General features: G+C 47.3%; 1 protein-coding gene across 1 annotated transcript; it reads left to right on the plus strand.

The window, feature by feature from the left end:
- The first annotated feature begins 5,888 nt into the window (after positions 1–5,888).
- Positions 5,889–9,275, plus strand: LOC141433641 (utrophin-like). Its single transcript, XM_074095745.1, has 9 exons — positions 5,889–5,955; positions 6,081–6,142; positions 6,780–6,872; positions 7,189–7,327; positions 7,751–7,872; positions 7,997–8,195; positions 8,278–8,399; positions 8,563–8,747; positions 8,948–9,275. The coding sequence occupies exons 1-9, from the start codon at positions 5,889–5,891 to the stop codon at positions 9,273–9,275; spliced, it is 1,317 nt and encodes a 438-aa protein (XP_073951846.1).
- The last annotated feature ends 4,163 nt before the right edge of the window (positions 9,276–13,438 follow it).

A 13,438-nucleotide genomic window follows, 5' to 3' on the forward strand; every position in this document is an offset into this window, starting at 1 on the left:
ACCTGCAGCAACGCATGCTAAAATGTGGTATAGTAGTTAGGTTATATTAACATATATATGTTTTATCCAATATAGCTTCCATCGAAAATAGCCTAGTGTGTATTTCTTTTCAGTCTGTTCCATATGGGTATCAAATGAAAGGGCTCGAAAAATAGAATCTTCACACGAAAAAAAATCAAATCCAATGTCGCTGCCATCACAAAAGCAAAATGTAATCGTCTGGACCATAGTTTAAAAACGGAACCCGTATAGTTCGCCATGTCTGTCTGTCTGTCTGTCCGTCCGCGGCTTTGCTCAGGGACTATCAATGCTAGAAAGCTGTAATTTTGCACGGATATATAATGAAAACTATCCCGACAAAATGATACTTGTACAATGAAAATTAAAAAAAAAAAAAAACATTTTGTGGGTACCTCCCATAGACGTAAAGTAGAGATTTTTTGTATGTAAGTAAGCCGGTGGTGGAAAATTAAAAAAAAATCTGGATGGTAAGTATATCAAACTTACAATCCTGCCTGATGTCATTATACGACATGTTGCTGTGTGTGTAATCATTCACTTCATTCTTGTGGCACTACCTATACTAACATGTTTTTAGGGGGATTTCCAATTAATTATAGCAATTTTAGGGGTTTTAACTTAAGTTTTAGGGATAAATATTTTTGAGAGTTGGTAACTCTGCGCTCGGCCCGCGCGCTGTTTGTGACACGACGGCGACGGGCGCGGCCCCGCGCACGTCCCGCGCCCGCGCCCGCGTTCTGTGTGAAGGCTTCCATATACCGCCATGCAAATACGCCCGTCGCGGGCCCGCGCACGACCCGCGCCCGCTCTCTGTGTGTGTTGCCCTTTACTTTCACACGCGCCGGGTGCCTTGCCCGTCGCGGCAATATGACAGCAATTATGTAACCCTTTATCAAATAAGGCCCGCATAAGCGTATACGTAACGTCATATTGCCAGTAGGTAGGTACCATCAGCCAAATATGTGGTCTACCACCCTAAAGTCCTTCAAGACCTTAAAGACTTTCCTTTCTTTCTTTCTTTTTCTTTCTTTCTAAAGTTGATAATCGTTTGCATGTCATAAAACAATAATGCCAATAGACGTGTCTGTCAACTTGAAAGTTCGACTTTAGCGACATATTCATTTCGTAGGAACTTGTTTCAAAATGGATAGACCACTTATTTGGCTGATGGTACCATGTAGGTACTAATTTTTATATGCTTGTACCTTACGAGTACAATTTTACCTACTATGTAAAGTATTTTTACAACCGAGTTAGCAGAGAAACAATGTCGTAGTAAATCAACTTAATTTTATTGATTGCTCCTGCGTATTTGAAATCAATTATGGTAACCGATTAATTTGTATGCGTTGTGAAAATGCTAAGCGAAGACCGAGCGAGAGCGATGGAACAATAGCTGATAACCGCGACTTATGACACGCGGCGGCCGCGGCGGTGATGTCACCGCACTAATTTCTTTCGAGAGTCAACAGAGTGTCAACTGCCGGAACGTGCCTCGCCTAGCACTAACGCTATTCCACGACTGAAAGCGTTTTTGTGACGACCAAACTCGGCCGCTTACAGTCGTTTTTGTCTTGGTTTTGATCTCGGTCCCCGTCCCCACATGCGTCCCGTCGCGTCGGTTCAATGCGCCCCCGTAACATTCGGCTGCGGGCCGCGGGCCGGCGGCGGCGCTGCTGCAGGCCAATGGGTCAAGGAGGCTGCCGGTGCAGCGATAAGAGGACTGGCGTTGTACAAATCAGTAGGATATTCTAATCGTGCCACGTTGGACCGCGTCTGGCTGTCTATGAATCAAGGGGGTCCCGGCTCCGTTATAAAACAGCGGTTCACAAACATTTTTGGCGACGTAACCTTTTTTTACATACTAAATATTTGTCGGAGCCCTAAAATAGTCAAAAACAACTAATTGAATGGGAGGTGTACTCTGCAACCTTACGGTAGGTATTTTTTGTAGGGAAGCAATCACCGCCGCCATGGCCACCTGTCAACACGACCGTACCATAAACTATACCGTACCAACTATATACCACATGTATGTACATATAACTGTAGACTGTATACCATAAACTGTCCTTTCCGTGCTCACGTTGAAGATGGCTGGTACAGTCACCAGCATTAATATCTGCTACAGCGGAGCGTGCAAAAATATCTGACACGTCCTTCCGGCCCAGAAATAGAGTCGTATCAGATGTTTATGCACGCTTGTTGTGTCAGATATTGGTGCTGGTGACTGTACAAGAGCTTGGGCTCCGACCGCGCCTGGCCACACCAGCGGCTCTTCGGCGGGCTCGAGTCATTATTTAAAGCAATTTGCAGTTTATAGCACAATTAAGTCGGCGGGTCTAATTTGAGTCTATTTCTATCTAAACGGTTACCGAGCGAGCTGCGAATTTATTACACGCTCATTCACATTTTAGTTCGTCAAACGTTTTAATCATGCGGTTATTAAGACTCGTTAAGCCGAGTCGTGACTCATTTGTTAAACGTAACTGGAGCGGCATGAATCGCCCGATGCCCATAGTATTAAGGAGTACGAGTAGCCATTCTACAAAGAAGATTCGAACACTCGCTGCCCACGCGCCGATCAAGATTATGCAAATCAATTCATTGACACATATTTTGAGATACCAATCCGACCTCAACCCGTCTGAGTTTCTTGTCGTTTATTCTCAGTCGGGACTAACGTTAGTCTTTCCGAAACGATGTAGCATAAAAATTATGATTGCTTTCATATAACTGTCCCTTAGCGTCCCAAGTCCGAGGTCGGCTCAATAGGAGCACCCTTTGGCATGCTAAGTTAAAATCACTTGCTGAGCGGTTCTCCTGTAAGCTGTTAAAGCCATCTGTCTGAGGCTAACAGCAACAGTCGTCCATTCGATTTTTTTTTTAACTCATCCGCAGCGGCGTGTCGTCGGAACTGCACCGACTGTGTGTCGACTGAAGACCCGCCGTGCGGCTCGGCGCGAGGGCCGTTCGCTGGGATCACACCCCACCCCCACCCCCACCCCACATTAGCAGTAGCGTTACGTAACGAGCCTTCTCGTACTACAATAATCGCTGTCTAGTGACACATCTACCGCCATTCTTCTATGGCCAGCCCTACTCCGATAGTTGAATCAAAACCATAATACCGAGAAGCGATTAGCGGGTCGTCTTCCCATATCGAGCGTCGTGTCCCGGCGTCCGGCCCGCGCCCGCGCATGGTAATGTGATGCCACCGCAAGTATGCAGCGCGCGGGGGCATCGCCCGCTCCCGGCGCTTACGATTGTATGTTTTGTCAAATAACTACTAATGCCGTTAGCGTTGCTGGGCGTCCCGTCCATGTAATATGATATTGTCATTGAACAGATATGGCTCGGATGACGTTTGTTGTTGTTTCGCCCACGTGTAATTCATCACTGAAACCTATCGCTAGACAAAATTGAAAGTTCTCTTGATCAGTGTGCATGAAAGGATCGGTGTCAGGATCGAGTTACGCGCGGAGCGGGTGCGGCTCGTGTTGGTGGATTCTCTCGCGACGCGATTTCTTCCGCAGCCGAGCGCGGCGAGTTCCGCGGCGGTGGACGCTGAGGCCCCTGTGCTGGGGAACTGTGCGCACGACTTGTAACATAACATCAAGATCGCTTTGTATCGATATAAAGAGGTGTTCGATGCTGATACAAACAATAATTGGAACGCATCCATCTCGTGGCGGGACAATTGGCCGATGGGCCGCGATCTCGTATCGAGCGTTGATCGGCGCGGCCGCCGCCGCCGCGCGACAATTGGATCACTGATTGATAGATCGTTTATGCGTTGTCGCCCTTCCTGATGAGAGTGACTGTCATAAATATGTCAACAATATCAATGCGTTTGATATCGGAACAAATGGGTTTCTTTTCCCTTTTGAGACGTAAGTAGGTAGATTTTCAATATCAAGAAGGGGATAACTTAAAATGTTGTTAGTAATTAGATTGCCACCAATATGAATTTTCTATATAATTTAAATAGGCGGTGCATGCAGCAGCTGGGTCCCACGCTGTGACTGACTGAGCAACGAGAGGCTCCCCCGACAGTTTGACGCAAAGGCAACGCGAGGTCGCCGTCGCACGCGCTTGTTATGGTCGGCTCGGCGCAGAGTAAACAACAACCTGCTCTAAAGTAACTGCAGCTTAATATAAATATTATGGTTGGCTACTTGATGTTTGAGTTATTAACTAAATTTAGACACATGCAACATCTGCATCATTTGAGAGTACGATGCACCACGGTGACGTTTAATAAGCGAGCGATCTGCGCCTACGCATGCGCTGTGCACTCGTATTGGGCATAGAAGTCGGATGGCCCGGCTTGGTTTTAAGTGAGGTCATTTATTATATTTGACGTGAATCTCGCGATTCAATGACTGCATCCGACAAGCCGGTAACGCCTTCAAGTCAGCTATAAAAACTGACCTTCGCCGCAGTCGCAGCCGACCGCGCAAGTCCGGGCGTAGCTTACTGGACCCCAATAACATCTCGCGCGGCGGCGTGACGCAACTGTTTACATTCGAATTGCTAATTGACTTGACGATTCTCTGAGTAGTTATAATACTCGTTTTTATGAATGGAAACACCCGCCTGCGTGTCGATCGGAAACGTACGCAATAGTCAAACTCCAAATTTGATGATCTTTGCCCTGACAGTGGGGATGGTTTGTCACGGTCTGGTGGACTACCACGTTTTGGTACGTACGTGAATGTCTGAGATCGTTCTGCAATTATCTTTTGCCCATTTGGAACAAACAGCGGGCTAGTGCGGTTAGAACGAATATATCTCTTTACACAAACACGTAAACCACAAAAGATAGTGCGTCGTAGACAGTATACAGCGGACAGAGACTTGTACATATTGATCCCTATCTGTATACGCATAGAGCTGGCAGCCCGTGCCTGGGCAGGGCTGGGTCACGGCGCGCCGGGAGCAAGGCCGCCGCCCGCTGGAGCGCGGATAACGCGTCTCCTGCTGCGGCGCTAGTGCGGGAGCTGACTGCCGATTACTTTTCCATAAAGTACATATAAAATGTGTTTTTATCAATTTAGCATTATGCCGCGGCTTTAGCCTCATAGAAGAATTCAAAATTGACTAGCTCTTTATAACGTAGAAATTTCGAAAAATCATTTCTTAGTAGGTACACATCTCTCTATGATTATCATGGAGTGCCTAATTTAAAATCTCTAAATATAGCTCCAGTGGTTTAGGTCGTGTGTTGTCAGTCAATCAGTCACGTCACTCTGAGATACAGACAGGGAAAAGACATTAGAGTGCCTTCGTGAAGTCTAGGTGCCTAAATGATGGTACTAGTTAAATCATAAAACCTTTCGGCGGACTCTCTGGATGCCTCATGTCTTCTGTAAAATTAGTGCGAACATGAGTAAGTAGAATATTTATTAATCGGTTGTTTTGTTATTGCACTACACACACACACGTATCGACTAAAAACCAATCCAAACCATGGAGTTTCATTTTAAAAGTTCTAACTTACATTGATGGTTAAGTTTCTGCTCTCAATTTGGCGTAAAAACACATTTCACTAGTGATTTGGAACTCAAATGCACAATCTTCTTTATGTGTTGTTCTATGTATTGATGTCGATTTGCAACATTATAATAAAATATAATTGTGTACTTATGTGATGATGTTGATTTTGCAATATTGACTCAATCACAATATTGATGTTATTATAAGCAGGGCGGAGTGCTGGCTCCCGGCCCACCGCGAACCGCACCCGCGGCCGCGGTGCCGCGACTGAAAAATCAGTTTGGATTCAATCTGCATACTTCTCGCTAGTTGACAAACAATCTCTCTTGTTTACAAAATACGCTGGTGTGGCGTCGGGGTGGCATGCCATGTTCACACTGCTGAAAGGCTGGGAAGTGCTCGCCGGCTCGCTGCTGCGCGAGGGGGGCGATGATGGTACGAAAAAGCCGACTCTGGAGACGCCTACTGAATATTTGCTCTCAATTCTCCTACGGTGTTGATGGGACGGTGGTCTTGTATTAAATTGCGAACTCAGTATAATTCGATTACCTTTGTTACAGACGAGCGGGAAGACGTCCAGAAGAAGACATTTGCAAAATGGATCAATTCGCAACTGGTCAAGGTGAGTATGCTCAAGATCGTAATTAGTCGCTGTGGACATTCAAATGCTTATTACTTAGGTACTTATGCTAAATTAACTTAGGCTAATTTGGCTGCAGCATCAACTCATTCTGTTGCCACCATTGCATTGTATGTAGAATCAAATACTGATCAAAACGAATACAAACACTATACATCTGCTATGGTTTTTATCAAGAGGGTACCGACTAATGTTCTGTATATCCTGGCTGCTTTCAATAAAAAAAAACTGCATTCAAATCGGTCCACCCGTTTAAGAGCTACGGTGCCACAGACAGACACACATAGCGGTCAAACTTATAACACCCCTCTTTTTTGCGTCAGGGGTTAAAAATAAGCTAAGTTGCGCGTTATTATAGACCAGTAAACTACAGAGTATCAACTCGCTTGGTGCTCCAGTAGCCATTTTTGTGATAGTAAGAAATACACAAACATTGAATCAGCGGCTCCGCTTTTAGCCTTTGACACCCTTGTCACCTGGCGTCTACAACGATTCATTCTACTTGCTTTACTCTGATGTAAAGAAAGTATTCGCTTGTTGTTTGGTTACCTCTTGCTTAGCGTTGGTTGGCGTGTAGTGGCGTGACTCGTAGTGCAGTGGCGTGGCTCGTGTGTTCCAGAACGGCAAGCCGCTGGTGTCGGACCTGTTCTCGGACCTGCGCGACGGGGAGGTGCTGCTGTCGCTGCTCGAGATCCTGACCGCGCAGCAGTATGTGAGTACCGCTACCGCCCTCACCTTCACTCACACGGCTATACTTAGCAACCGCTGTGCGGCCGGTGGTTACAGATTTTTATTGAGTTTTTCCGTGAAGCGACTTAGCCACCCTCGGTCTCGTGATCGCATGACATTATGGTCTGTAGTTCCTTTGTCAGTACTTTTACTGGAGCTACTGCGATTTTTGTCGCAATAAATTCGTTACAAGTGATGAAGGACGGAACTCGTAAAGGAACGAACGCGCCGCTCAAGATGAATCTGAATAGGTCCATTAGTGATGTGGTGTGTGGTGTGTGTAATGTGTCGCGTTGCAGAAGCGCGAGCGCGGGCGCATGCGCGTGCACCACGTGAACAACGTGAGCACGGCGCTGCGCGCGCTGGCGGCCGCCGGGGTGCGCCTCGTGAACATCTCCAGCAGCGACGTCGTCGACGGGAACCCCAAGCTCATACTCGGTAACCAACCAATAGCCAATAACCATCACACGCTCTTATTTATTTTTTAGACAGTGGGTAATGCATCACGCGCAACCGCGCAGTAAGGACGGCAAAGGACTCCCTTCCATATGGAACCGAAGAGGGAGCCAACCCACCGAAACCTATCTACCGGTAGTCTTTGCTTGTCATAGCGAATGCCATGTGAACGCTAAGTGAACCACGACATCCGTTGGCTATTCCAGTCTGAGACAAAACCTCCCCACCCCATTTAGCCGAACTTTAGTATAACTATACATAAATGGTTTAAGATTTTATTTTCTCAAAAGCCATAATAAGCTTAAATAACGTTTCTATTCGTAATTGTATTTGTATGTAAAGTTGTCCAGATCAGATTTCGGTTGAAATTGTTTCGCAAGTGTAGTGGGTGTGATGCGTGCGCAGGACTGGTGTGGAGCATCATCCTGCACTGGCAGGTGCAGTACCATCTGAAGGACCTGATGACGGAGCTGCAGCAGACCAGTCTGGAGCGCACGCTGCTGGCCTGGTGCCGCGCGCACACGCAGGTACGTGCCGTCTGGATCGATAGTGTTCATGTTATCTCGTGACGAAACCCGGCCGGACCTGACTCGTGGGTATGCGTCCAGTTCCCGGCGCGGGCGTGGTGTGACCGTGGTGTCGTGTCCGCAGGGCTACGCGGGCGTGGACGTGGTGAACTTCACGTGGTCGTGGGCGGACGGTCTGGCGCTGAACGCGCTGCTGCACCGCTGGCGGCCGGCGCTGTTCGCGTGGGAGGCGCTGGCCGCGCGCGCGCCGAGGGACCGCCTCGACCACGCCTTCGCGCTCGCGCACGACTACCTCGGCATCGACCGCCTGCTCGACCCCGAAGGTACCCGACCGCCGCTCGCCTGCGACTGCGACCGCGACCGCGACTCGCTTGCAGACCATTGACTATCCTCCGCGTGTTGCAGACGTGGACACGCCGAACCCGGACAAGAAGTCGATCATGATGTACCTGATGTGCCTGTTCCAATCGCTGCCGCACGCGGCGGACGCGTCGCGGCGGCGGGCTCGCCGAGGAGGACCGCGGCGAGTCGGACGCGCCCGACGACAGCGAGCCTTCCTCGCCGAACGGCGGGAGCAACCTCGAGGTTACACGTTCATTTCGATTTTGAGTCTCTGATCGTCCCGTGTGTAAATATGTATGTCGTGATTCTTTATGATGTATATGACGTGTGATGTGTCTTGTGGCGCAGACGAGCGGGTCGCTTCCGCTGTCGGCGGCGACGACGGGCTCGGGCGAGCTGGGCGCGTACGGCGCCGCGCTGGAGGACGCGCTGGCCTGGCTGCTGGACGCCGAGGAGCGCCTGGCCGCGCGCGCGCCGCCGCCCCCCGCCGCCCCCTGCCGACCTCAAGGAACACTTCCACACGCACGAGGTGAGTGAGAGTGCCTGCACAACACGACGACTTTGACAAAAATGATAAAAAAAAATATTATAGAATATTACTTCGACTTCCTCAATTAGAGGCCATCCATAAAGTACGTCACAGCAATTTTGACCGTTTATAGCCGCCATTGTCACGAAAAACGACATTATTTAGTTCCGCCTGAACGCCTGACCCCTTTCCCCTTTTCTAAAGGTGTGACATAATTTATGGACGACCTCTTATTCGTGGTGTGGTGTGTTGTGTAACGCAGAGCTTCCTGCTGGAGCTGGCGGGGCAGCAGGCGCGCGTGGGCGCGGTGCTGGCGCTGCGCGCGGCTGGCGGGCGGGGGCGGGGGCGGGGGCGGGGCGGGGGCGCGGGCGAGGGCGCGCTGTCGGCGGCGGAGGCGCGCGAGGTGCGGCTGCAGCGGCGGCTGCTGGCCGCGCGCTGGGAGACGCTGCGCCGCCGCGGCATGGAGCGCCAGGCCGCCGTGCATGCCGCGCTCATGCGCGCGCAGCGCGAGACAAGAGACGACTTCCGGTAACCGCCACCATACTTATCATTCAGACTCTCGTCGAGTCCTGCCCCTCCTCGCCGCTCGTCTTCTAAATTGGTTTTTGGGCGCGAAGCTTGTGGGTAGATGAGACACGTACTCGCTTTCGGTTGCAAAATTTCAGACATAAAAATGACACACAGTTCCTTCCCAGTTCAGTTACACAGATTCAAAATTGCGCAAACATAAATTCATTCTATCTGTCGAGTTGACAATCTGTTGGGATGATAATATGTAAAATTTGAAAATCTACAAGAAACTGCAAAACTAGAATAAACTCTATACGAACGAATAGTAATTAAGGCGGCACGATTTCCATACTAATATATTTACACAATCATGAGCGCTTGAAAGAATAATTTGAAACTAAAATCACATCTGTTGACGTTTAGTTTGTTCTTTATTTGAGGCATTTTTTATTTACCTAAAGAAAGCTTTTGATTAATAGCTTAATCTAGATGATTATTTTAGTTAATTTTTGTCAATATGTGAGTGGACGGCGACAGTATCGTACGCCAACGGCTCGGTTAGTAGTGTGCGTTTCAGCTACGTTGTCAGCTCGCCGACAATTCGATGCTAAGCGACGTTGCCAGATTTCGTTTGATTTGTCTGATCAAAATTACATAATTACCATTTTGAAGCTCGTTTAACTTTTTTTTAAAATATTTTTGCTGGCCATAGGTACAAAGTCCGTCAGTCAAAAGACTGAAGTGCAACGAACAAATGCATTGCCAATTTCTTTGGATTTCCGACAGAAATTAGGAAGAAAATCACATAACATGAACGTATTAACAAATAAGTACGGAAAATTGCATTAACGGATTATAAATTAGTAGTGATAAAATCAGATAAAGGCTGCATGGCTTGTGGCTTTTTCCATAAAATAAAAATAAAAAAACATCAAGTCAAATGTCAAATTCGTCAAGTCATAATTTTTTGTTCGTTTGTTGTCATTGGTTGTCATGACATTTTAAACTAATGGAGTAATTTTTTCCTAAATTAAATTATCGTAATTTGTCCTCGAAATTGGCCAGATTATCATTATCTATAATCTATAATGTGAATGCAGTTATATTTTCAAGTATTGAACTGAATTATAATTCACATTGGAAACTATGAAGCCACGAACTTTGCAAAAAAATTACATAAAGCATCAATACTCTGGTCTCGAAAAAGACGCATTATAAGGAAATTAAAAAGTAAGTACAGTAGAGGCTGAGTACAACATACAACTTCCACCACCCCCGTGGGTACCGTAGGAATCGGCTGAGGGATAATATCAGAAGATGGGCAGCAGCGTTTTCCAAGCAACCCCACATCATATACTGTGCTCGCCAACCCGCTTATCAAACGTGGCAAGTATTGGCAACACGGGAAAATATAGGGGAGGCCTAAAGTCTCAGTTTCCATGACCGTAGGTGTTTAGGACAGATTTTTTTACAATTTTTTTTCCAATTCCCCAGCCCCTTGGTAGCGGACTAACTTTTGAGCCTCATATCTCGGTAATTTTGGAGTTCAGAGAAAAGTTCATTTGACAAAATATGCTTCTTCAAAATATGTTTTATTTTCATAATACAATATTTAATTACAGAGTGGAAAACACTGTTATAACATACATTGTTGGCTGGTAAGCTGTGTATTGAGACTGGCACAAGACTGGAAAAGTGGCGTGAAAATGCAAGAGGCACTCAGCAGTGGTTGTATGTGGGCTAATTTAATTGACTGATTTAAATAAATAAAATAAAAACTGACTTAGTGATGGACTTTTTTATTTGTTGTTCAATAGAGCCTTCGATTACTACCCAATCAATTAAATTTGAAATAAAAATAAACAAGTCTAATTTCATATTTTCACGTGTTTTTCGTTGAAGCAAAATATCGTGAAGAAACGTACAGACACCTGCTAAATAATTAATGGTGTGCGCTATATTTCAATTCACACTGGGCCTGCGTTGAAAATAACGCCCAAGCCCTCATTGTGAGAGGAGGCCTGTGTATGTAGGTATGTATAGGGATAATGATTATGACTAATTAATTATCTCATAGTATGTAAACTGTATTGTAAATAAAAAATAAATAAACAATCGTTGAGTTACGGTCCAGGAAACTGAGTCACGTACCAGGGTGGAACCTATGTGCTACTAATGTCATGTTGACATCCCATACACCTGCCAAAGAAATCACAGCGCAATTGAATATGAAAAGGTTCCACTCTGGTACGTGATTCGGTTTCCTTGACTTTGTAAAGGCGAACTTATCCCTCGAAGGGATCTCTATCAAGCAACCCTTGAGTGGATGTGAGGAATTATAAGTCTCATAGTACTTAGTGTAGTTGTGCTGTGCATATTCAGATTTACCTAAAATTTAAAAAAAAATGTTTGTGCCCAAATTAGGTCTTATAAATTTTTAGCTACACATTTCAAAAAATATTAACATCATTAACTAAGAACAATAAAAAAAAAAACAAAAAAAAAACAAAATCTTACAACGGGTTTGAACCCGAACTTCCTAAGCTGTGGGTAGGGTAAACTCTAGCCTTATGCAACTAGGCCAATCTGCTCTTTGATCATGAGAGCGAAATTAACAAAGACTTCTGTTTACAACAAATTACAAGCATGTGTGCGAAAATATCTCAGTCGAAACTGCAGCGATCAAGTGAAAGTATTTTCTAAATTAAAATACATCTGAAACTTGGTACGATATATCACAAATTTCACGCTATTGGCGGTATGTACATTATTTTATAAAAATATCCACGATTTCATTCCTAAAAAAAATAAAATACGAGGAATTTGCACACTAACGTCATCTACTGGCGCTGTAGTGCCTAGCTGACCGTGACAAACGACCTTAAGACTGACCAGTTAACTCGCCAGTAAATTTTTTCGGAGTAATCCCATCACCTCCACCATTTCTTTCGTTGGATCGTCTCGTGACTGACAGCAAAAGCAGTGCAGTACAGCAAGAATAAATCAGTCCGCGCTCTATTGTCGGCATTGACGAATCGTCTTACGCGGCTCCTATATTTAATTGTCATATATTTTATCTGTTCTGTCCTGATGTAAAACGGGCATAAAGTTGAGTATCGATTTGGCGCGGCGGGCGCACTACTATTTAGTTGTTGACGTGCCGCGCTCGTCGCTACGCAGTTGAACAGTGTTGGTGTCGCTGGCAGGCAGATGGCTGACGGCCACAGAGGACCGCATCTCGCAGCTGGGCCCGCTGCCGGGCGACACGCCGAGCGCGCCGCCGGCCAGCCTGCCGCCGTCGAACAGCTGCACCAGGCGCTGCGCCACCAGCAGCCCAGGGTGGACGCGCTGGCCGACTGCGTGCTCGTGCTGGACGACGACGACGACGACCACGGTACACGATACACGATACACGATACACGATACACGATACACCACCAGACACACGTTATGGCTCAATTAAACAAGTATAAAGTAGGCATGTTTTAGACTATTGTGTCTTTGAATGGATATTTAGAGGTGCGGTAGACCATCACAACACTGGATGGACGACATTCGACGGCACGAAAGTCGAGCGAGACCGAATGAGGGCACGAGATCGCCAAGAGTGGGAGAAAAGTGACAAGGCCTACATTCAAGATTGGATTGTTAAAAAAACACTAATGATGATGCGTCTAAGCATGCCTGAACACTGTTTTTGTTAAGTAGTGAAACTTGCAGGGCGTGCTCGTGTTGACAGGTGTCGTTAATGTGTTCCAGCGGACGTGGTGGAAATGGAGGACGAGCTGCGCGCGCTGGGCGAGCGATGGTCGCACACGTGCCAGTGGACGCTGGCGCAGCTGGGGAGGCTGCGCGCGCTGAGGGACCTGCAGCCCACTGACGCGGAGGAGCGCCTCAAACAGGTAGGACGAGCGGCGCGCGCTGCCCGAGCGATGGTCGCACACGTGCCAGTGGACGCTGGCGCAGCTGGGAGGCTGCGCGCGCTGAGGGACCTGCAGCCCACTGACGCGGAGGAGCGCCTCAAACAGGTAGGACGAGCGGCGCGCGCTGGCGAGCGATGGTCGCACACGGTGACAGTACGCTGGCGCAGCTGGGAGGCTGCGCGCGCTGAGGGACCTGCAGCCCACTGACGCGGAGGAGCGCCTCAAACAGGTAGGACGAGCGGCGCGCGCTGGCCGAGCGATG

The sequence above is a fragment of the Choristoneura fumiferana genome, chromosome 12 (genome assembly GCF_025370935.1).
Source record: "Choristoneura fumiferana chromosome 12, NRCan_CFum_1, whole genome shotgun sequence".
Classification (NCBI taxonomy): domain Eukaryota; kingdom Metazoa; phylum Arthropoda; class Insecta; order Lepidoptera; family Tortricidae; genus Choristoneura; species Choristoneura fumiferana.